Here is a 23,867-nt window from a genome sequence, read left to right as displayed (position 1 = left end):
GGAGAAGATAGATTTTGAAAAAAACATGGGAAAAATAACAAGAAAAAAAAGTAAATAAAAAAATCATTAAATTTAAAAATTATTCGCTTGATTCAAGTAAAATTTTGCGGAATAGTCCCTATTATAAACAGTCAAACTTTGCGAAACCCCAACCTGTAGCTCAAAAATAATTTCCGAACCCGCCAAACCCTTAAATAATTTAATTATAGATAAAGTATGTTATTTCAGGTTGAAAAATAATGAATTTAAAATTTATATAAAACTAATATGATGATCACCCTTTTATTTGTTAATGAAAACATGTGCACTAAAAAAAAGTTTTAAAGGTATTATAACATGAAATAGGTTCAACTCTACACAAGATTAATTTTCCTTATTTAAACTGAATATCACTGTCAAAACAAAGGAAATTTCCCTTTACGACTAGTTAGTTCATCGAAGTTAAAGATTGTACGTCACATAGACCTTTTTTACTGTAGTTCTTACTGCAGTGTTTTTATTGTAAATGGGAAAAGAATAGTGAGAGCTGAACATATTTCATGTTCTAATGTTATATCTTGTAATGCTTTTTTATAAAAAAAAGTTAGAGTAATTTTCTTTAGTAAAACACAAGGCATTTAAAGTTTATTCCGTGAATTTGTTTATACAAAGTCTGCGTTAAATAAAGTTATATACACTAGTACAAATAGGATAAAAGGGAATAAGGATGAAAACGAATAATAAAGGGAATAAGAGTAAAGGAAATGAACATAGACTGAAATTAATATTAGAAATGTGTGAATAACTGAAATGAAAAGATCAATGAAATGGAAATAGAAAAAAAAGAATAAAAAAAAACATTTTTACTTTAAGATGCAGATTATATTTGGAGATAATGAATAAAGGAATGAGGATAAAACAGAATAAGTAAAGGTGTAAGAAATATGTGTAGACTGAAATTAACAGTAAAGTAACAATTGGAAACAATTGAAAAGGGAGTAGAAAAAATGGGAGAAACTGTTAGGCCAACATTCCAAATACTTGAAACTCAATTTAACAGCAGCCTGCTCTACCTAGTGGTGATGTAATGTCCACCAATTTAAAAGTTTTACCTAGGTTTTTTATAATACATCAAGTTTATAATTATCTCTCTATAAATGTTAGGTGAATTGTACTGATTAATATTTCTTTACATTACAGAACAAGAGGTAAGCTGGAAGGGGTACCTGTGTGCCAGAGTACTCCTGAGTCATCCCAAACCGAAAGCGAAGATGTTTCTCCTCAAGTCCAGAGAAGACGCCGACTTCACTCCCACTCAAAGGAGGCTTTACCAAGATTTTCAATATCAGGGGAAGAAGATTTGTTAAGGTATTGGTTAAAACTACTTTTTAGTCATGAAAGTATATTTTATTCTGCACATATTTATTTGATCCACCACGTTTTGTTATACTTTTGTTTATTTAATTTACAGTATTTTTTATTAATTTTGAATTATAGTACTGCACTTGCACTTATAAGTTAATGATGTATATTTATTTTCTTATGGTTGCCTACCTTGCAAATATGTGTTATTTTTGTTCAAAATAACATGCCAAGCAGTCTGCTCTTCCCTAGCTTGGAGGGTGTGAGCTTGCGAGAGCTCTCCCCTGTCGATGAGAAACCTGGCGCTTCTGAGCACCTCCCCATGCCTCGCGTGAACGTCCCTCCCGTATCACCAGCAGTAAGGCATAGATCTCGTCCAGTTATTAAGAGTGCTTCAGCATCGGGATTGTCACTGATGATTCCAACTGGTACGTAATCATTTCTGTAAAATAGTTATAATTTAAAATATACAGTAATGGAATACTGTTTTACTAAAGCTTGACCTTTTCCGTAAAAATATAGGTAAGAAGTTAACCGTAAATTGTTCTTAGGCCAAAGAAATAGTTGTTGAATTTTCTTGATTGTTTATTTAAAGCTTCTGAAATGTTAGGTAATGGATTAAGGTTAATTTGGAATTATTAATTTCATAAATTGGAGTTAAGTCATTAGAGTCGATATTTTAAAATGATTTGTTTTCAGAAGACAGTATGCCTCAGCCCATCCAGTCACCAGGAGGATCCAGCACTGCCTCATCTCGTGACACATCTCCATCAAGGGAAATTGCTCCATTTATCAATTCCCTAAAACCTCCTACAATCATTCGCCGTGGCCCACAGGGTTTCGGCTTCACTATCCGAGCCATTAGGGTATATTATGGAGATACTGACTATTATACTGTTCATCACTTGGTAATGGTAAGTCTATTAGAAACTTATTTTTATTGTGATTATTATTACAAGCTAGGCTATAACCCTAGATGGAAAAGCAAGGAAATAAATAAACTATAAGGAAAGAATAAAAACAGTAGATTAATTCCTTCACATACATACATACATACATATACCAAAGCACTTCCCCCAATTTTGGGGGTTAGCCGACATCAAACAAATGAAACAATATAGGGGACCTCTCCTCTCTACGTTCCTCCCAACCTAACAAGGGACTCAACCGAGTTCGACTGGTACTGCTAGGGTGTCACAGCACAGCCCATTCTCCCCCGTTATCCACCACAGATGAAGCTTCATAACGCTGAATCCCCTACTGCTGCTACCTCCGCGGTCATCCAAGGTACTGGAGGCAGCAGCAGGGCCTATCGGAACTGCATCACAATCGCTCGCCATTCATTCCTATTTATAGCATGCTCTCTTGCCTCTCTCACATCTATCCTCCTATCACCCAGAGCTTCCTTCACTCCATCCATCCACCCAAACCTTGGCCTTCCTCTTGTACTTCTCCCATCAACTCTTACATTCATCACCTTCTTTAGCAGACAAGCCATTTTCCATTATCTCAACATGGCCACACCACCTCAACACATTCATATCCACTCTAGCTGCTAACTCTTTTCTTACACCCATTCTCACCCTCACTACTTTGTTCCTAACCCTATCTACTCGAGGTACACCTGTCATACTCCTTGGACACTTCATCTCAAACACATTCAATTTCTGTCTCCATCACTTTCATTCCCCACAACTCCGATCCATACATCACATTTGGTACAATCACTTTCTCATACAGCACTCTCTACATTCATGCCCAACCCTCTATTTTTTACTACTCCCTTAACTGCCCCCAACACTTTGCATCCTTCATTCACTCTCTGACGTACATCTGCTTCCACTCCACCATTTGCTGCAACAACAGACCCCAAGTACTTAAACTGATCCACCTCCTCAAGTAACTCTCCATTCAACATGACATTCAACCTCGCACCACCTTCCCTTCTCGTACATCTCATAACCTTACTCTTACCCACATTAACTCTCAACTTCCTTCTCTCACACACTATTCCAAATTCTGTCACTAATCGGCCAAGCTTCTCTTTCGCGTCTACAACCAGTACAGTATCATCCGCAAACAACAACTGATTTACTGTACCTCCCATTCATGGACATTCTCTTCTACCAGTTTCAATCCTCGTCCAAACACTCGAGCATTCACATCTCTCACCACTCCATCTACATACAAGTTAAACAACCACGGCAACATCACACATCCCTGTCTCAGCCCCACTCTCACCGGAAACTAATCGCTCACTTCATTTCCTATCCTAACACATACTTTACTACCTTTGTAGAAACTTTTCACTGCTTGTAACAACCTTCCACCAACTCCATATAACCTCATCACATTCCACTTTGCTTCCCTATCAACTCTATCATACGCTCTCTCCAGATCCATAAACGCAACATACACCTTCTTACCTTTTGCTACATATTTCTCGCATATCTGCCTAACTGTAAAAATCTGATTCATACAACCCCTACCTCTTCTAAAACCACCCGGAACTTCTAAGATTGCATTCTGTTTTATCCTTAATCCTATTAATCAGTACTCTACCATACACTTTTCCAACAACACTCCACAAACTAATACCCATTGAATTACAACACTCATGCACATCTCCCTTACCCTAATATAGTGGTACAATACACGCACAAACCCAATCTACTGGTACCATTGACAACACAAAACACATATTAAACAATCTCACCAACCATTCAAGTACAGTTACACCCCCGTCCTTCAACATCTCAGCTCACACACCATCCATACCAGATGCTTTTCCTGCTCTCGTTTCATCTAGTGTTCTCAGTTCCTCTCTTGTAATCTCTCTCTTATTCTCATCTCCTGTCACCGCACCTCAACACCTGCAACAGCAATTATAGCTGCCTCCCTATTATCCTCAACATTCAGTAAACTTTGAAAATACTCCACCCACCTTTTCCTTGCCGCCTCTCCTTTTAACATCCTTCCATTTCCATCTTTCACTGTCTCTTCAATTCTTGAACCAGCCTTCTTTAATCTCTTCACTTCTTTCCATAACTACTTCTTATTCTCTTCATATGAAAGACCCAATCCCTGACCCCACCTCAGGTCAGCTGCCCTCTTTGCCTCACTTACCTTGCACTTTACTTCCACATTTTTCTCTCTATATCTTTCATACTTTTCTACACTATTACTCTGCAGCCATTTTTCGAAAGCCTTCTTTTTCTCTTCCACTTTTCCCTCACTCCTTCATTCCACCATTCACTGCCCTTCCTCATGCTGCCTCCAACAAACTTCTTGCCACACACATCACTTGCAATCCCAACAAAATTTTCTTTTACTAACAACACTCATTGCACATCTCCCTTACCCTTATATAGTGGTACAATACACGCACAAACCCAATCTACTGGTACCATTGACAACACAAAACACATTAAACAATCTCACCAACCATTCAAGTAGTTACACCCCCGTCCTTCAACATCTCAGCTCACACACCATCCATACCAGATGCTTTTCCTGCTCTCGTTTCATCTAGTGCTCTCCTCAGTTCCTCTCTTGTAATCTCTCTCTTATTCTCATCTCCCGTCACCGGCACCTCAACACCTGCAACAGCAATTATAGCTGCCTCCCTATTATCCTCAACATTCAGTAAACTTTGAAAATACTCCACCCACCTTTTCCTTGCCGCCTCTCCTTTTAACATCCTTCCATTTCCATCTTTCACTGTCTCTTCAATTCTTGAACCAGCCTTCTTTAATCTCTTCACTTCTTTCCATAACTACTTCTTATTCTCTTCATATGAAAGACCCAATCCCTGACCCCACCTCAGGTCAGCTGCCCTCTTTGCCTCACTTACCTTGCACTTTACTTCCACATTTTTCTCTCTATATCTTTCATACTTTTCTACACTATTACTCTGCAGCCATTTTTCGAAAGCCTTCTTTTTCTCTTCCACTTTTCCCTCACTCCTTCATTCCACCATTCACTGCCCTTCCTCATGCTGCCTCCAACAAACTTCTTGCCACACACATCACTTGCAATCCCAACAAAATTTTCTTTTACTAACAACACTCATGCACATCTCCCTTACCCTTATATAGTGGTACAATACACGCACAAACCCAATCTACTGGTACCATTGACAACACAAAACACATTAAACAATCTCACCAACCATTCAAGTAGTTACACCCCCGTCCTTCAACATCTCAGCTCACACACCATCCATACCAGATGCTTTTCCTGCTCTCGTTTCATCTAGTGCTCTCCTCAGTTCCTCTCTTGTAATCTCTCTCTTATTCTCATCTCCCGTCACCGGCACCTCAACACCTGCAACAGCAATTATAGCTGCCTCCCTATTATCCTCAACATTCAGTAAACTTTGAAAATACTCCACCCACCTTTTCCTTGCCGCCTCTCCTTTTAACATCCTTCCATTTCCATCTTTCACTGTCTCTTCAATTCTTGAACCAGCCTTCTTTAATCTCTTCACTTCTTTCCATAACTACTTCTTATTCTCTTCATATGAAAGACCCAATCCCTGACCCCACCTCAGGTCAGCTGCCCTCTTTGCCTCACTTACCTTGCACTTTACTTCCACATTTTTCTCTCTATATCTTTCATACTTTTCTACACTATTACTCTGCAGCCATTTTTCGAAAGCCTTCTTTTTCTCTTCCACTTTTCCCTCACTCCTTCATTCCACCATTCACTGCCCTTCCTCATGCTGCCTCCAACAAACTTCTTGCCACACACATCACTTGCAATCCCAACAAAATTTTCTTTTACTAACAACACTCATGCACATCTCCCTTACCCTTATATAGTGGTACAATACACGCACAAACCCAATCTACTGGTACCATTGACAACACAAAACACATTAAACAATCTCACCAACCATTCAAGTAGTTACACCCCCGTCCTTCAACATCTCAGCTCACACACCATCCATACCAGATGCTTTTCCTGCTCTCGTTTCATCTAGTGCTCTCCTCAGTTCCTCTCTTGTAATCTCTCTCTTATTCTCATCTCCCGTCACCGGCACCTCAACACCTGCAACAGCAATTATAGCTGCCTCCCTATTATCCTCAACATTCAGTAAACTTTGAAAATACTCCACCCACCTTTTCCTTGCCGCCTCTCCTTTTAACATCCTTCCATTTCCATCTTTCACTGTCTCTTCAGTTCTTGAACCAGCCTTCTTTAATCTCTTCACTTCTTTCCATAACTACTTCTTATTCTCTTCATATGAAAGACCCAATCCCTGACCCCACCTCAGGTCAGCTGCCCTCTTTGCCTCACTTACCTTGCACTTTACTTCCACATTTTTCTCTCTATATCTTTCATACTTTTCTACACTATTACTCTGCAGCCATTTTTCGAAAGCCTTCTTTTTCTCTTCCACTTTTCCCTCACTCCTTCATTCCACCATTCACTGCCCTTCCTCATGCTGCCTCCAACAAACTTCTTGCCACACACATCACTTGCAATCCCAACAAAATTTTCTTTTACTAACAACACTCATGCACATCTCCCTTACCCTTATATAGTGGTACAATACACGCACAAACCCAATCTACTGGTACCATTGACAACACAAAACACATTAAACAATCTCACCAACCATTCAAGTAGTTACACCCCCGTCCTTCAACATCTCAGCTCACACACCATCCATACCAGATGCTTTTCCTGCTCTCGTTTCATCTAGTGCTCTCCTCAGTTCCTCTCTTGTAATCTCTCTCTTATTCTCATCTCCCGTCACCGGCACCTCAACACCTGCAACAGCAATTATAGCTGCCTCCCTATTATCCTCAACATTCAGTAAACTTTGAAAATACTCCACCCACCTTTTCCTTGCCGCCTCTCCTTTTAACATCTTTCCATTTCCATCTTTCACTGTCTCTTCAATTCTTGAACCAGCCTTCTTTAATCTCTTCACTTCTTTCCATAACTACTTCTTATTCTCTTCATATGAAAGACCCAATCCCTGACCCCACCTCAGGTCAGCTGCCCTCTTTGCCTCACTTACCTTGCACTTTACTTCCACATTTTTCTCTCTATATCTTTCATACTTTTCTACACTATTACTCTGCAGCCATTTTTCGAAAGCCTTCTTTTTCTCTTCCACTTTTCCCTCACTCCTTCTTTCCACCATTCACTGCCCTTCCTCATGCTGCCTCCAACAAACTTCTTGCCACACACATCACTTGCAATCCCAACAAAATTTTCTTTTACTAACTTCCACTCCTCTAAATTACCAGTTTCTCTTACTTTCACTTCGTCATATGCCATTTTCAACCTTTCTCGATATTTACTTTTTACCCCTGGTTTTATTAGCTCTTGGTACAGAGGCTATGGCACTACTTAAAAACTAGAGATGTACGGTTTTATCTTGGAGTGTTCTCCTAGAAGAGGAAGTAGTCACTGAACCATTATATTGCCGTAGTTAACCCCTTGAGCGATTAAGAATTGTTTGGTAATCTTGGTGTTGTCAGATGTATGAGGACAGGGGAGAATGTGGTTCGGTGTATGCGTAGGAAAAGACAAAATGAGCTGTAACCAGAAAGAGGGATCCAATGTAGTACTGTCTGGCCAGTCAAAAGACCCGATAACAGTCTAGCGGTTATATCTCAACTGGTGGCTGGTGCCCTGGCCAAGCTACTACCTATGAAAGAGAGATTCTTTTCAATTCCAATTGGTAGCATAATGAATTTATTTTGGTTATATTAGCAATATTTTGCTCTATTGTAATGTATATTTCACACCTGTATAATTAGTTCTCAAAGTGATTGCTATCAAGATAAGCTGCAAAAATTTATATCAACAACAGGTTAAATGTACTGCTGTCACAACTTCCCTCCAAGACTCATTGATGTACTTGCTCTTATTAGATGGAAGAAAGTAGAAAGCTGTTATATCATGTATTATTGCGTGGGTTCTGCTATCCAGCCTTTGAGTGTACATTTACATTTTCTTTTATTGATGTGGATTGCAAATTTTTATCCTTTACCTCTGGAAGGTATGTTGTATGCCTTAGTTTCACTACAGAAGCTCCCTTAACCAATATTTTCTTCATATCAGGATGTTGATCAGCGTAGTCCAGCATTTGAGGCTGGTTTGCGTCCAGGTGACCTCATAACACATATCAATGGGGAACCCATACAGGGAATGTTCCACACACAAGTCGTAACGCTGTTGATGAGCTCAACAGATCATGCATCTTTAAGATCCATGCCTTTAGATCAGACTTCGATACGAACAGGTATGAAAAGGAAAATACTCTATTTGAAGTTATTTCTTCTTTATTGTTCATATGCTTCAGCATTTAACTTCTTATGAATTGAGGTCAGCATACACTAAATAAGATTTCCAGTGATTATAATGGGTCACATATTATGGCAGGTGGACGTAAGAGAAACCCAGGAGCCTCTAAGCTTGCCAAGCGCATGCCGGGCAAGAGCAGGAGATCCAATGAAAAAAGGCGGAAGACTTCCCTTTTCCGTAAGGTCTCCAGCAAACGTGTTTCTGCTGAAATTCAACAGGTGAGTTATTTATAGGGCTGATTGTTGTATCTAACTGATATATTTTTGCTTTATTGTAAATATTCACAGACAAACTTTTATACAATTCATTAGCTCTTGTTGTGGTTTTTGTCAATTTTTAGGGTAGAAGGAAAGGGATCACTCAGGCTCATTGCTGTTATATCCCACAGGTATCTAATATGAAGAGGGTGTGAAAAATTCTCTCAGTACAGTGCATGAACTCACTAATTACAATAAATTTGGCTTTATGTACAGTATATTATACTAAGTAGTAGATGCTTTAAAGTTCAGTGGTACCTCAGAGATCGAACATAATTTGTTCAAAAACACTTTAATCAATTTTCCCCATAAAAATGACTGAAATAGCATTAATTGGATCCCAACTTTTAAGATGTTCGTATTTTTGTACAATTTTATATCATTTACAATAATATATAAAGTAGATGAAAACAACCAAAATAAGAAAAAGTTATGATCAATAAAATAGTTAAAAATTGAGCTTCACTTTACTTGTTGTAAGGAGAGTGGATGGCTTGAGTGGAAGAGGAGGGTGGTGGTAGTGTGGTTGCTTGGTATGGGAATGCCCCTACATACAAGTGTTGTATAACTGATCTACTGTTATCCTTTCATTTCTTGCCCTTTTCTCTGGCACTAACTGTGATTCACTTTGAGTACCTTTTAACTAAAATCTGAAGAAGAAAGAAAGGTTTCTGCCTTTGGAAATGATTCTATGCATCGTCATTATAAAAATTGTCTACTCTACTGGTTTGTGTTAATGATATTTTTATACAAAATGGCTGAACTCATGCTGTATTGCCATCATTTCTTGTATCCCTGAACTAGGGACAGTATCTCATTCCTCCTCCTCTGAAGACATAATATCTTTTGCTATTGTGTATGGATAAACTCTGAAGACAAATTCTCTTTTACCATTGTGTATGGATAAACTCTAAAGACATATTCTCTTTTGCCATTGTGTATGGATAAACAGGCTCCGTTGCCTTTGTATTGGCCCATACAAGTTTAGTCAAGTTGTTTGATCTCCAAATTTTTTTTTGTTTCTGGGGACAAAAATGTTTAGAAATATTATTAGATCTTCGAAATATTCGAGTTCTGGGGGCATTCGATCTCTGAGGTATTACTGTACTAATGTTATGTCACTACTTGCATTTATGGCTAAATTGGCAACTAACAATCCATGATGACGTGTGTTAGGAAAAAGTTTAGGTATTTCTGAATTGGATATTTTTTTTTATTTTGCAAGTGGCAAGAGGACTAATGGAGAAAATTTTTATGCTTCATGTTCATTAATGAAATGGCAAACATCGTGATGCTTCATGTTTACACTTTTCAGAGGTATTATACTTAGCAGAAATTGAAAAGGTGGGAGAAATTGTCATTTGCAAACATTTGCCTTCTTATAGTTAGGAGGTTGGCAACAATTGCTTTAATATTGTCCAAAATTTTTCTTAGATATTGAGAGATAGGCGAAGGGTTACACTGCTTACAGTTTTATTTTGTATTATTTAGAAATACAATGCTTAATTATATCACAATTTGTCTGGATGTATACTGTGTGTTCTCCTTTCAATTTTTGTCATTTCAGAGTTGACAAAGTGATGTAGATGATGTGAATGATTTGAAATTGATCAAGGTTATGTGTGTTTTTAGCATATTTTTTTCTATTTGTTAGTTAAATGACAGATAAAGATTATATTCAATGGACAGATAAATGATAAAATTTCTAACCTGTCATACACAGCTTAAGGGTTGGTGTTCAAGAATTTTGGAGGATATTCAACCTGCAATGCAATATACGTTTCATAACCTAAGGCAAATATTGGTAGTTATTGTATAAATGATGCACATGCTAGTTGAAAGAATAAGGAAGTTAATGATTTGGCTGTATGCCAAAAAACTCATAAATGATGGTTTCAGTTAAAATTAATTTGTTTTTCTTGTATATGCCCTTAAGGCTTGTGTTTGTTTTCATGAGCTTGAATTTCTGAAGGGTGATGTATTTAATTTTTATTTATTTTTTCAATTAGAAAGTCAGTTGCAGCTAAGAGTTGTAGATGAAAAACTAATATTATTAATTTGCTAAGAACAGAAGTGTGAAATAAATCTTCTACTCTGGTTTATAAGCTGAAAATTTTTTTATTGGTTTGATTGTATTTAATTTATATGTATCTCAGGTAATTTATTTGTGCTTTTGTAATACAAAGTCAGATTTAAAGTATAAATGATGGGGTTCTAAGTTGTCCATATCAGTAAAAGCTATTCAGTTGTAAAATTGGGGTTAGCTTCAAACATTCCCTCACGTTAATTGCTTATGCTAATTTTATGTAAAGATCTTTTGTTTTGTATAGGTTTTATGACTCGGATACAAAATAATTTCATAATTAGTATAATTTGTTTAAATGCTTACCCAAATTATTAGTACTTTTGATGATCTGAAAGAAATACATTAATCTGTTCAGAAAAGTTTTACAGACATGGGTATGCTTTTTTCATAAAGTTATAAGAATTTATACATTGATGGACATTTTGGGTGGGAAGGGATATATGTTTTACCATTTTATTTGTTTCTTTTGCAGCTGACTACCCCTCAGTCGGCTCCTGTTTTATCTCCTGATTTTGTGCCTCAGTTCTCAGCCACCTTGGTACGATAATGTGCTTTATGCTGCCTTAGCTCCCAAAACTTAGTCTTTTGTTGCCTGCCTCTGTTATTCTCATCTGCTAACCCACATTTATTTTACATTTCCTTTACCATGTTGTACATAATTTTATTTGCTGATTTTTTTTTTTTTTTTTATTAAAAAAGGTGAAATGCAGTCACTATTGAATTTAATGAGCAGAAAAAAAATTATGTACCATAGTGGTAACTGTAGCTTTTGTCCTTTATACAGTATCTACAATGTTCTGTTGTTTAGGGGAGTGATTGAATAGTGATTACGTCAAGGCTTTGATAGCACCTCAAGTAGAACATCTAATGACTGTCACTTTTGCTGTCATGTTTACTTACTGCTCTACATGCATACATATGGAGAGAAATGTACAGATGTACGTCGATTTACAATGTCCTGTACTGCTTACTTTGTGGGCCACTGTTGTAAATTTGGTGTTTTTATGTTTAGTAATGTACTGTAAAATATCTGTAATTATAGTGTTCATGGTTAATATGAACTAATTCTCTTTGCTGTACAAAGTTGCTCATGGAAAAAAAAAAGATAATTTCGAAAGGAAAAAAATCTAAATTTACCATGTCTACAAAATCTCGAGTTAATGGAATTACCCAAAAGATAGATCAGCTACTGTTGATCAGTTTAATTTTTTAAAAGTTTTATGATTGTAAAGGCTGAAAATGCTAAGTGGAAATATAACTTCATGATTTTAAAACACTCAACAGGGGAAAGCCCATGAATGTTTTATAAAGCTAGAATATGCATTCATTTCAGTCTCCCTTAGATTTTAATAAGAAGGAAATTGAGACCTCTGATATGTTAGTAAGGCTCCACAATTAGGGCTTTTGGAAGATCTTCAACCCCTTTCTGATAGAGATAAAATGGGAATGAATCTTTCTTATATAGTAAATATATTTGCTTTATTATTGAAATTTAAGTTTCTTTGTGGCCTATTAAAGTCATAAGTAATGTTGAAAACCACCTGAAAAAATTCATTGATTACAGCTTTTAGATATAATTACCAAACTTGGAGGCTACCGCTTGACCCTGCAGCATAAAGTTTCCAACACTATTAAGATCTCTTGAAAGTCAGTTCATATATTAACATTTCTTTTAAAATCAGTGTTTTCTACCTTTATCATCATTCTAGTTAGTTTATATTGTTAGTTGCATAATTAGGCTGTAAAATGGTTAACTCAAATCCAGTAAGCTTATTCTTTCATTATGGGTGTGGGGAATCAAAGACTGTACAGTAGGTGGTGCTAAAATGCCAAAGTATTTCAAGGGAGAGTGCACTCAGTAAATTAGTACAACTGCGCTATTTTTAGTCATCCCAATTAACAAAAACTTATCTTTTGAGCTTTGCATGCCATCTGGCATCATGAATAAAAATGTTTGCAGTATAGTACATTGCACGGTCTCTTTTAAACTTGAATACTGAAAGTCTACTGTGAAGCATAGACAATTTTTATATTGTAGATACATGATGTATGTAAAATATATTTCTAGCCGAGAAACTAAAATTAGTTTTCAATATATGAAATTTAAGTTACTTTCACTACATTTGAGAAAAAAAAATACTCATTTTAGTAATCTTTTAAAATTTGGTCCAGAATGAAGTTCTCTTATTTAAGAATTGGCTTGGGGTTTTCACTTTTTTTTTTCTTTTTTTTACAGGTCTTTTAAATTTTTAGTTTTACCCTTTGCCCTTTTTTTCCATTGATTTTTTTTTCCTAAAAAATTGTGTGTATACATTTTTATTGTAAGGTTAGGACAATATTATTCCAGTTTATTGCATTTGTATGTGTGTACTGTACTGTATATTGAGGAAAAAAATGAAGGGAAATTTTTTCATTAATTACAACAAAGTAAAAAGAATTAGAAGTCATCCAGATAAAATTTATAATTTATTTTATATTCAAGACAGGTGAAGGAAATGTATTTTATTGTACAGTATTAGAAAATGCAATATTTCTCCCAGTACATTGGGCTATATTCACTAAATCCAACTGATGGGACCTGCCAAATCATTAGGTAATAATTCACACATCCAAATAATGACTAGTGTAAGCTTTTAACATTAAAAATCTATAGCAGTCTTTCAGATATAGTAGACATATATACATAAAAAAGAAAAGAAAGGGGCCCTTACACTGGATATTACCATAAGCAAATACTGCTGACTAATAAACGTGATAGCAACTGAAGTTTCAACATGCAGTAAAACCTTGCCAAGTTGAACTTAACTTAGTCAGAAACCTTCCCAAGTCGGTATGAATCAGACTAGTGGAAAAAATGGGAACGTGATCAAGAGGGGGGGGGGGGGGTTCTCCGACTTCCCGTAAAAGGCTAGAACAGGGACTAAAGAAATACCATCTCCCTTATTAGTGTCAATATTTCAACATTCAAGGTTTTAATAGTTGATATAGAAAATATATTTATTTTATTGTTATTACTTATTAAAATATTTTATTTTTCCTTCCTTTCTTCACTGGGCTATTTTTCCTGTTGGAGCCCCTGGGCTTATAGCATCCTGCTTTTCCAACTAGGATTGTAGCTTAGCAAGTAATAATAATGATGATGTGTATAGTGGAGACCCATGGGTTCAGGCTCTTGAATCTGTCAGCACCTCCAATGATATTTACCTGGGTGCTTTGTCTGCGCTCAGTCACCATCTTCCATACTTGGAGTAAGATTCATATGTCCCTTATCCCTACATAGGTTGTCACGTACAGCACAGCACTTCTCTACATTATAGAGGGCTTATTTAAGGAGTAAATGTGAACTGGAATTGCTAGCATTTTCCTTAGAGACAAATTTTATGTGGATTCAATCCACCATGAAGTTGATTTGGAAGAATCAGCTTCCAAACTTACCTTACTCAACTTATTAAGGTTCGTCTTGTTTATGAGATTACGGAACGCAGTTATAAAAGGAGATAACTCACTTTCAAGTTTTGCTTCTGTGTTTGCTTTCTCTTCAGCTATCTGTATTGTAGGTTGAATTAGGTGAAAATTGGCTAATTTCCGGGTTTGTTTACAACTGAAGGGTATGCGGGTGATGTTGCGCAAGTGCACGGAGGCCTTGTTTTTGTCAGTTGATGTATTAGCACCTAAATTTACCTCGCTTGAATAACCTGTGATGAGCAACTGGAAGAGCTTGCAAGCAAGCAGAACACACTGCCTTGGCAAGCTAAACATGATGGAAACAATGGACTTCAGTTGAATCTTCATTCATCCCAAGATTTAGGAGAATAGGGATATGCCAAGAAGTGTCTTTTTAGATGTATACTACAGGTGTAAGGCCATTGATGTAGTAACTGTAGGATATTCGTAATGGTTGTCATCTTAACTGCATTGCATCTGATATGTTAGTTGAGAAGAAATAGGCCGAGGATCACTTTCACCTGGTGAAGTCTCTTCTCGTTACACTGAATAGGCTGCCCTGGAATTTTAGGAACTTGCATTTTTAAGGTCCTTTACCTCTGTGAAACTAACCCGCATCTTAGCTCTTCTCTGTGCTTCCAGTTGCTCTTATTTAGGGGGATGATGTATCTTATATTCATCTTGAGGAAAGTTGGTTGCACACACTCGGGCCTGGTCTCTGTGCAGGTAGTCTCTGGAACTGTTGGAGACCCCTATTATAAGTTGCAGCCTAGTAATTGAAGATAACCCCAAAATTCTTTCTCCACTTCTCTGGAACCAAGTGCATTAGCCTTGGCTTTATCTACTAACGAAAGGGGAAAAAAAAGCTTGCATAGTGGGGAACTATATAGGAACTCCTCCACTTCTACCTTCACCAGGTTACGAGCAGCCAATAAATTTTCCTGACAAACTCCTGCAATTTTGTATAACTTCATCATTCTTAAGTGGGTTGTCTTGGATCCCTGCAGACCCACTTCTAGAGAGAACATAAGACACCAGAATAAAACAGTCTGTTGAGCATTAAATTCTGCTGTCCTAAGAAAATGTGGAACAGAAGGAAAACCATCACTTAATTGATTGATACCCACCCGATCCTCCCGTTTCTTTGGTAGAGACTACAAAAACTTAAGTTTGAACAAATTCCTTAGTATAAAACACTAGAAAAGGGATTCCTGTCTTTGGGAAAGGTAAAGTTTCCTTTCACAAGCATATCTCATTGATCATAATCCCATCTTAGCCAAGGAGGGTGATTTATGGCCAGGCACTCGTTCCAACCACCAAAGCATCCAGCAAACAATGATCGAGAAGAAACCAACTGCCTCTGCCGAGCTGTTCAAGGCAGACTTGTGTGTCATCAGAAGTACAATACTTTCTTAGGCGTGTTGGGACATTTCCTAAGGCATTCCTTAATCCACCAAGGCAATTGAGGAAATGTTGAAAATCTTTAAATTCCTCATTATTGAAGCCCTGCATTAAAACATGTTCAAATTAGAGCAAAATACACAACCTCTGCTAGATTGCCAAGGGTTTCCCAACACATACACACTCAACTCTAACCCCTATCACTAAACCCAGAAGACTCGAGTCAGGTCTCTTGAACCCAAAAACCCAAGGGTCCGTGCTAAGACAAAGATGGAACAGGAGGAACACAGGAACACCCTGGAATGGTAGAAATCTTGAACAGGATCACCATTTAGGAAGCAGACTGATGCCTCAATCATTTTAGGAATGATCAAGGCATGATCAGGGTTGTGGTGGCCGATGTGGCAACGTCCCTGACTGGTGAACACCAGACTGGAGTTAGAAGTCCTGCTCAAACTCGCTAGTTTCTTTGGTTGCTAAAACCTCAACATCCTTGTGAACTAAGGATGGGGGGTTTTGGGAGAGCCTATAGGTCTATCTGTTGAGTCCAGCAGCCATTGCCTGACCCCCTTTGGTCCTAGCTTGGGTGCTAATCATATGTATATATGGTCAGTCTCTAGGGCATTGTCACTGTCCCTTGCCTCCATTCATGAGCAGCCTTTAAACATTCTGACAAGATCCCGGAGGAATGGTAACCTGCCTAAAAGAAACCAAGGTAGGAGGAGACCCCGCCTGCAGGCCAAACCCAGACGGAACACTTAAAGGTCGGCTCCTTGGTAAGATCAAAGTCCCTTTAGAAGATCTTTGGAGTAAGGCCACTTACTGTTTGTGGTCTATATCATCCTCAGACCCAAAATATAGTACTTGGTGGGGGGCCCTGGTCCACCACCCCAAATAAAACCCCTTGCTGCCAAATCCAGTACTGCTGGATAGACGATATCTCTGGAGTTCATTACTGGGTAAATACTCGGCAGAACCAGAGATGTTTTGGCAATCTTTAAACTCCCATCGAAAGGTGAAAAATATAACTTTCTCTCAAAGTATGCCCGGTCCCATATGCATCCCTTTTCTGACCTAGATACCCATTTTACTCTTTCTTCAATTTTCAGCTTGTTTGTATAATTACATTTTTTGTGCTATGACTATGCTGAAATATGCATAAACTTTGGGACGATAACTAAATACACCAAAGTGTAAAATTTTTCATAAAAATACAGATGAGAATATTATGCTAGGTACATTATATTTGTGTGCACATTTGGTATAGCCTATGTAGCGTAGATTGTGTGTGGGGAGTGATATTTTTGGATTTGAGGGAAGGAGCTCACCACTCGATAGCAAGTAACCTTGAAATATGATGATTGGTCTTAAGATCCCTATTGGTGAGGAAAATTATCTCAAAAAGCCCATACAGTATTTATACATACTAAAGGCTATTAAAATCTCTACAAAAATAGTTTAAAGCATGTTTGGGATAAAAACTATATATTTTTTAATATTGACTGATTTTTTTTTAATTCAAACATGAAAAGATAAGGAATATTATTACCTAATATCTAAAAACTCACTTATATTAAAATTTAAACCTTGCATATGAAAAGTCACAATTGAAAGTACTGTATCTTCTATACATTGATAAAATAAAAAAATTAAAATACTATGAAAATTTCCTTTCCAAATATTTATGTATATACAATAATGATCTTTCAAATGCATTTTAAATGAAATAAATTGGTCAAAAAAACAAAAACAAAAAAAAGTAGAATGGTGTTTCAAGTAACCCCCAAAAACATTGTTTTAATGTGTGTGACTCACGCTCCTTAAAAAGATTAGTGTAAGTATTAACTCTGGAAACAGCAATGTGGTAACAATGAGGGGGGGGGGGGGGCGTAAGTTGCCATTTGGCCTTAGAGTAAAAGTGTGGTGGGCTAGTTCAGTCTCCTAACCATTGTGGCTAAAATTACATGAGTAAATGCTGTGAATAACTTGGTAATTCTTGCTAGTTGAATTGAAATATATTGAGGCTAGTTATCGAATGTAAATGGTTTTAGCATCTTATAAGGTTGAAGTTTTCTAGTGCATGATTATAAGATTGAACATTTTTATAAGATTTATGATGATCTGATGACATATTCTTATTTACTGATGTAAAATCCCTCTTTGAAAAAAAAAAAATTAGATATAATATAATATTACATTTGCCCAACTCTTGAATCCCCTTTGTTTTTAATAACTATGTAATAGGTAGGGGTGAGGAGTTTCCTTTGGCTGTTGGAGTTCGTTGCAACCTCCATTACTAATTCTTTTTTTTTGCTAACATTCATTTCTTGTTGCTTTGTATAAAAGTGAATTTTCCAACTATATTTTTAATAAACTGTACAATGGTGTCTATTTGGATGGGTGCATACAAGTGAGGCAGCGGATAGCAAATTCACAGATAAGGAATATGGACTATTTTTGTGTTATCAATGTGGAAGGAAAACACTTTACTTTGGAGTGTTATTACATATTTTGTAGAGTTTGTTTGTTGGTATTCTTTTCTAATAATGTGCTGGGACTCTTCAACTTTGTATATACAGTTTAGTGTAGTTCTTAATGTATTGGCAATACCTGTAGTCTTCTATATAGAGTAGTTTAACTAAAGGATATGGTATTTATGTCTTTAAAATGCTTCATGGTGACATTTTATTTATTAACAAGCCCTGTATTGTATGTAAAATTTATGTATTCGGAATATTCAGGCTGTTCATAATACGGATTGTAAATTTCAACCAGTTTTCTCTGTAAAGTACTTCATATGCATTAAATCAGTATGACTTGTAGATAAACTTAATGTATTTATAAATTACATCTGTAAAGACCATATTTGCAGCATCTGCAGAGAAATCATCTAATATATGAATTTTAAATATCTTAATTGTTTACTTCCTCAGCTTGCTGCTTCAGCCTCGCCTCCAATGTTAACACCGAGTCGCAGTTATCAGTCACTGAATCGCTCAGTTTCATCACAAGAGAGCATTCCAAATTCCCCAACCCGTTGCAAGTCCCCACATTCTCCTCCAACTGCCCGCCTCTTTTCTCCTCCTATAGACCAAGTTCAGTCTCCAGTTAATTCTTCAGGCTCGTCATCACCTACATCATCTGTGCCTAACTCTCCTGCTGGATCTTCAACGTTACACCAGCGTCCATCGTCTCTTCACGTTATCAACCATAAAGTAACGAATGTTAAAAGTTTTCGTTCACCAAATAGAAGAAAATCAGTTGGCCACATACCACTTTCGCCTTTAGCTCGAACACCTTCTCCTTCTCCTTTACCTGCTTCTCCAACAAGATCACCTTCTCCTCTGGTCCATCATCACAATCATAATCACCACCATCACCATCATCACTACCATCACCATTGTCCAGGTTCTTCAAACACAACTCAGACATATTCACCAGGTTCATCTTTAACTCCGGGTCCTGCAGCAAAGAAGTGCATTGGAAGACCCAAGAGTGCGGAGCCTGGCTCTCCATTGTTGCGTCGTGCACTTTCTCCTGACCGCCTCCATCCAAGGTCAGCAGAGGCTAAAGGCACACCAACCATAAGTCCTCTAGCAACTCCATCACCTAAGAGTGTTAGCAATCCTCCAAGAGTAACAGTTACCTCACAGTCTCCACCCAATTATGATACTTGTACACCAAGTGTAGTACGCTCGGCTGCACCCACATTGCTCACCCAGCGCTTCACTAGTGCAGTCAGCCTCCCTCCAACACTTCCAACTACTACATTAGAGGAAGCCCCAGAAGAATTGGATTCTCCCGAATGTCCTGACACAACGCGAACAAATTTTGGTGAAGGCCCCCAGGGAAATAGAGGATCACTGCCAGGGACCAACAGTGCTGGTTATGGGGGCAAAGCAGTTTCATCAGCATCATCGTCATCGTCTTCATCATCATCATCATCAACTTCTTCGAGTTGCCAAGATGGTTCTCAACCAACAACTCCCACTCAGAATTTACAGGGGGGTGTTTGTGTCGAGAGGAAAGGGAGTAAAGGACGGGCAGAAGGTAAAACTCGCAGTGACAGTAGAGGGCGTAGAGAAGCAAAAAAAGATGATGACAAGAGAGATTCTCGTCGTACGGCACAAGAAAAGAGGGAACTGTTTAAAGCGGGCAAGGAAAAGGAAGGGGGTACTATCTCCTAGGGTTGGCCCTCCGCTGGCCTGCCCACAGCCCCTAGTGGCACACAATTGTGCCTCCAACACTTGTGTGTGTTTTGGGCGGGACCGCGGCAAGTCCTCTCCAGTAAAAAATAGGAAATTTCTGCAGCCTGTGATGATAAATCTCTCTATCTCTTGACTACGCTAATAGAGTAGCCAAGCTACTAGAATCATTCCTGGTGATTGTTATAAATATATAAATATATATATAAATATATGTAAAGTTGTGTGAATTTGTTGTGATGGCCCCATGGCCCGGTTGTGTTAATACCATTGTGATATTATGGAGACCATGACAGTCTTAAGCTTGTGTCTGATAAAGTCAGCTATGGTTAGGCACTTTATAACTCTTTGGTCTCTGTCATTCTGTAAATATACTTAATTTTACTGTCATCTTTATCTCAAGAAGATTTTTACGTTTTTACTTACATTGAAGTTAATGTGTTTTAAGAGACAGAATTAATATAAATGTACTCATATTCATTTGTCATGTACATGAATTTTTCCCGTGTTGTGTATATTATGAACCTCAGTCATATTGGTGTTCAAACCCTCACACATACCATGTTGGAGGTGATAGGTGGAAATGAAAAACAATGAGGTGATTGGTCAGTTTATTTGTAGTTTTCTGCTTCTTATCCCTGGAGATAGAAGATAGACTTTAGTTTACAATTTTTTATTTTCCTTTCCTTCTAGGGTGAAATTACTCTCTCTCTTGGTGAAACTGTTTTACTTGTTTCCTTGCTGTGATTAATAGTAGAATTACCAGGAGTACTTAATAATTATTATTGATTCATAGATATTGTTACATAACAATAGTTGTCTCTTCAATTGTTTTTGGGTGCCACAATTATATTTAAATGAGTACCTGTAACAACAACTGATGTGATTTTTTGACAATTGATATCAGTTTTGTATAGCACCATTGGGCACATATTGCAATTAGCATTAGTGGGTTAAAAGTTCATAAGTCCTCATCAAAATTCATGGAGGCTAATTATTTCTTGTGTGAGATATTATCCAGTGAACTGTTTTTATGTAAATGTCATCCAATATTGCTGTAAAGTGTTGTTGTTTTTATGAAATACAGTAATATGATGCTTCCTTGATGCATTTGTGCTGCGTGAGGGCCTGATCTAGGTCTGTAATGGAAATTTAATGCTTTAATATAGCTGTTAGTCTTTTGTATCTGTGACGCCAGTCTCCCATTAGATATTAGTATTGAGGACAGGCATTTATATATTATGTAGGAAATTTATGAAAAAGTAAAAAAAATCTTGGTTTTCATGTATAGTGTTTCTAGTTTATGAATTCTCCAACTTTTTCCTAGATTGTGGTTAGTGCAGTATCCCCTGCTAAGTGTCATTCTCACCAGAGCTGATAATGGGACCAGTGGCCATGTGTCATTTCACAGTGTGTGCCAGTGGAGTCTTTAATGGGTCTTCCTTTCGCATCTATGTTCAGGAGCTAGACCTTTCAACAATGCATAGGGAATTTGTATAGAATATGGAACTATTTTTAGACAAAATAGCATCTTAGTGTATTTGTTAGTGTATACACCTCTTTGTGACAGAAAAAGGTCAATCTTTATATGTATTGAGGTATCGATAATGATTTGTGTTAGTAGCTGTAATTTTTTTAAGACTGCTTTCACTCCTAGATGACATTTGCATTGGAATTATAGGACTATAGCATGGATTTATTTATAATAGTGGGGTTTAAGAAATACTTGTGGTCATGAATAGCTTCATTCTTGAGCAAGTAACTAACCAGTGGAGTTTTCAATTTTTGTTTAACCTAATTTTGTACTGTCCGGGAAAGATTTTGAAAACTTGTTTACAGGAATAATTTTATTTCTTGGATATGAAGTAATATCCTTTAAGGGGATTGGGTAATGTTGTAGTAGAATTGAAATCTAACCTTGATACAAGTTAAGTAATCATATATTTGATTTTCTTAGTGAAAAGCTGGTTATATTCTTTTAACTGGCTTCAGGCAAATTTGAGTAGAACAGTATTTCCAATTGGTGTTAATTTGCTTTGGAGAGCACTGCAGCTATCATGTATTCAACATTGTTTTGCGCGTGATTTTGTGTGAAATTAATTCCTCCTTCCTTGCCGCTTGACATTTCTCACTCTTCGGTGTACTGAAGGAATGCCCATATCTTCTTTATAATAACTTTTTCAAGCAACAAATGTTTTCTTGATAATTATTTGGCTCTTTCTTCTATTGGAGATTTTTTTTTATTTGCTTATACATTTTTGTTGGTTGGGCCCAGGCTGTATAATTTTCACCTACTTTTGCATTGCTTGTATGGTTTTCAAATGATATCAATTTCATTTACTCATGTTTAAGGTATTTCTGGTATTCATTCTTTTTACTGTATCCCATACATAAATTTTAGTGGGTTAGATTCTCATCCCCTAAATAAATAAAATATTCAGTTAAAGGAAAATGCACTTTTGTATATACATTAGAAAATTATCTTTCATAATTTATAAAACTGGAGCTTACTACAGTTTTCAGGATTTTTCTTGTATTTTATAGATATCAAATTGCCTGTAAAACAGTAGCTGGAATAATTTAAGTAAGTTAAGCCCCCTTTATCTTGTCCCTGTTAAGTCAGACTATACACCACCTTCATGTCCAACATGGTTGCTAAGCCGTCATACATCCCATGTTTTCTAGATACTAAAAATAAATTAGAAAAAAATAAACAGGTATTTCTGCATTTTATTTCCCTAATGGCAGCCATAATTATGAGTTAAATAAAGTCAAATCTGTTTGTGTGAGATTGAGTATATAGACACAATACAATATAAAACTAGAAAGCTTAGAATGAGTGCAAAATAAATTCTACGGGGATTGGAACTAAAATGCACTTCATCTTGAGTAGAGTAGAGATTTAAACACTGAGCACCAGCCCTTACAAAATAATTTAGCCCTAGAGACCAAAGTGCCCTAATTTTTTGGCATTTTGGTTAACTCCTGTTATTTTCAGCATATATATATATTGTAAAATTTTCATATATGTACAAGAAAAACTGGCTCTCACAAGCATTGAACACACCACCTGTATAGTGGAAGGGGGTAGTGGACATAAAGGCCAGTATCCTAAAAAGATGATAACCACAAATTTTTAAAGAACGGTTAAAAAGTCATTTAATAGGAGCTCTCACTTTGACCTTAAACCTAGGACTGGGGGGGGGGGGGGGGGGGTTGCCTAAGGTTGGTAGTGTAACTTCAAGGAGTTGGGATATATACAAATAAAATCCCTTTATAAATTTGTGATGCATTTGAGACATCTATTATTCAAATAAAAATCACTAAAAATTTGTGGTCTGAAACCAAGACCCATTCAAAACTACTACTATTGGAATTGGGGTGATATTCTTTGTAGGTGACCAAGATAGATTGATGAGAAGTAGACTAATTTTCACTACGTGGCATTTAACGGACTTTGAAGCAGAGCAAAAAATATTTTTGGGTGAGATGGCCATGACGTCCTGATGGAATATTCCTATAGCCAGCTTTCTAAGGGATATTTGGCTACAGTGATACTCCCATAGAATTGACCATGTGTGTCCAGAATTCTAACTCCTGGCGCGAGTATCGTTAAAATTTTTCTTAAGGATATCGCATAATATCAGGGGACGTATATCTTGATACGACACATGGCAATCTTCAACCTGAATAGCGTTTTCACTTTGAGGGGGAAGAGTGGCGAAATTGAAGGGGAGCCGTTATCAAGGCTACCTTTTCTCCCCTACTATTACAGGACTCCAAGATGGCGCTCATTCCTATTTCGGT

The 23,867-nt window shown here is 37.0% G+C and overlaps 1 protein-coding gene across 11 annotated transcripts in view; it reads left to right on the top strand.

Annotated features, from left to right (window-relative positions):
- The window catches only part of LOC137654461 (microtubule-associated serine/threonine-protein kinase 3-like), an 82,048-nt gene extending 59,268 nt beyond the window's left edge, over positions 1-22,780 (top strand). For 3 of the 11 annotated variants that reach the window (XM_068388114.1, XM_068388113.1, XM_068388104.1), the window contains exons 14-21: positions 1,180-1,347; positions 1,579-1,769; positions 2,041-2,255; positions 8,425-8,605; positions 8,743-8,885; positions 9,008-9,055; positions 11,483-11,548; positions 18,789-22,780. In XM_068388114.1, coding sequence (XP_068244215.1) covers positions 1,180-1,347; positions 1,579-1,769; positions 2,041-2,255; positions 8,425-8,605; positions 8,743-8,885; positions 9,008-9,055; positions 11,483-11,548; positions 18,789-20,042 — 2,266 coding nt within the window. In that variant the 3' untranslated portion in view covers positions 20,043-22,780. The remainder of the gene's footprint in view (positions 1-1,179; positions 1,348-1,578; positions 1,770-2,040; positions 2,256-8,424; positions 8,606-8,742; positions 8,886-9,007; positions 9,056-11,482; positions 11,549-18,788) is intronic. The other 8 variants (XM_068388107.1, XM_068388106.1, XM_068388105.1 and 5 more) reach the window with 8 other exon arrangements.
- Positions 22,781-23,867: the final 1,087 nt, after the last annotated feature.

Source organism: Palaemon carinicauda, chromosome 15 (genome assembly GCF_036898095.1).
Source record: "Palaemon carinicauda isolate YSFRI2023 chromosome 15, ASM3689809v2, whole genome shotgun sequence".
Lineage (NCBI taxonomy): Eukaryota > Metazoa > Arthropoda > Malacostraca > Decapoda > Palaemonidae > Palaemon > Palaemon carinicauda.
The sequence above is the reverse complement of the archived record's forward strand: the minus strand, read 5'-3'. Positions and strand labels throughout refer to the sequence as shown.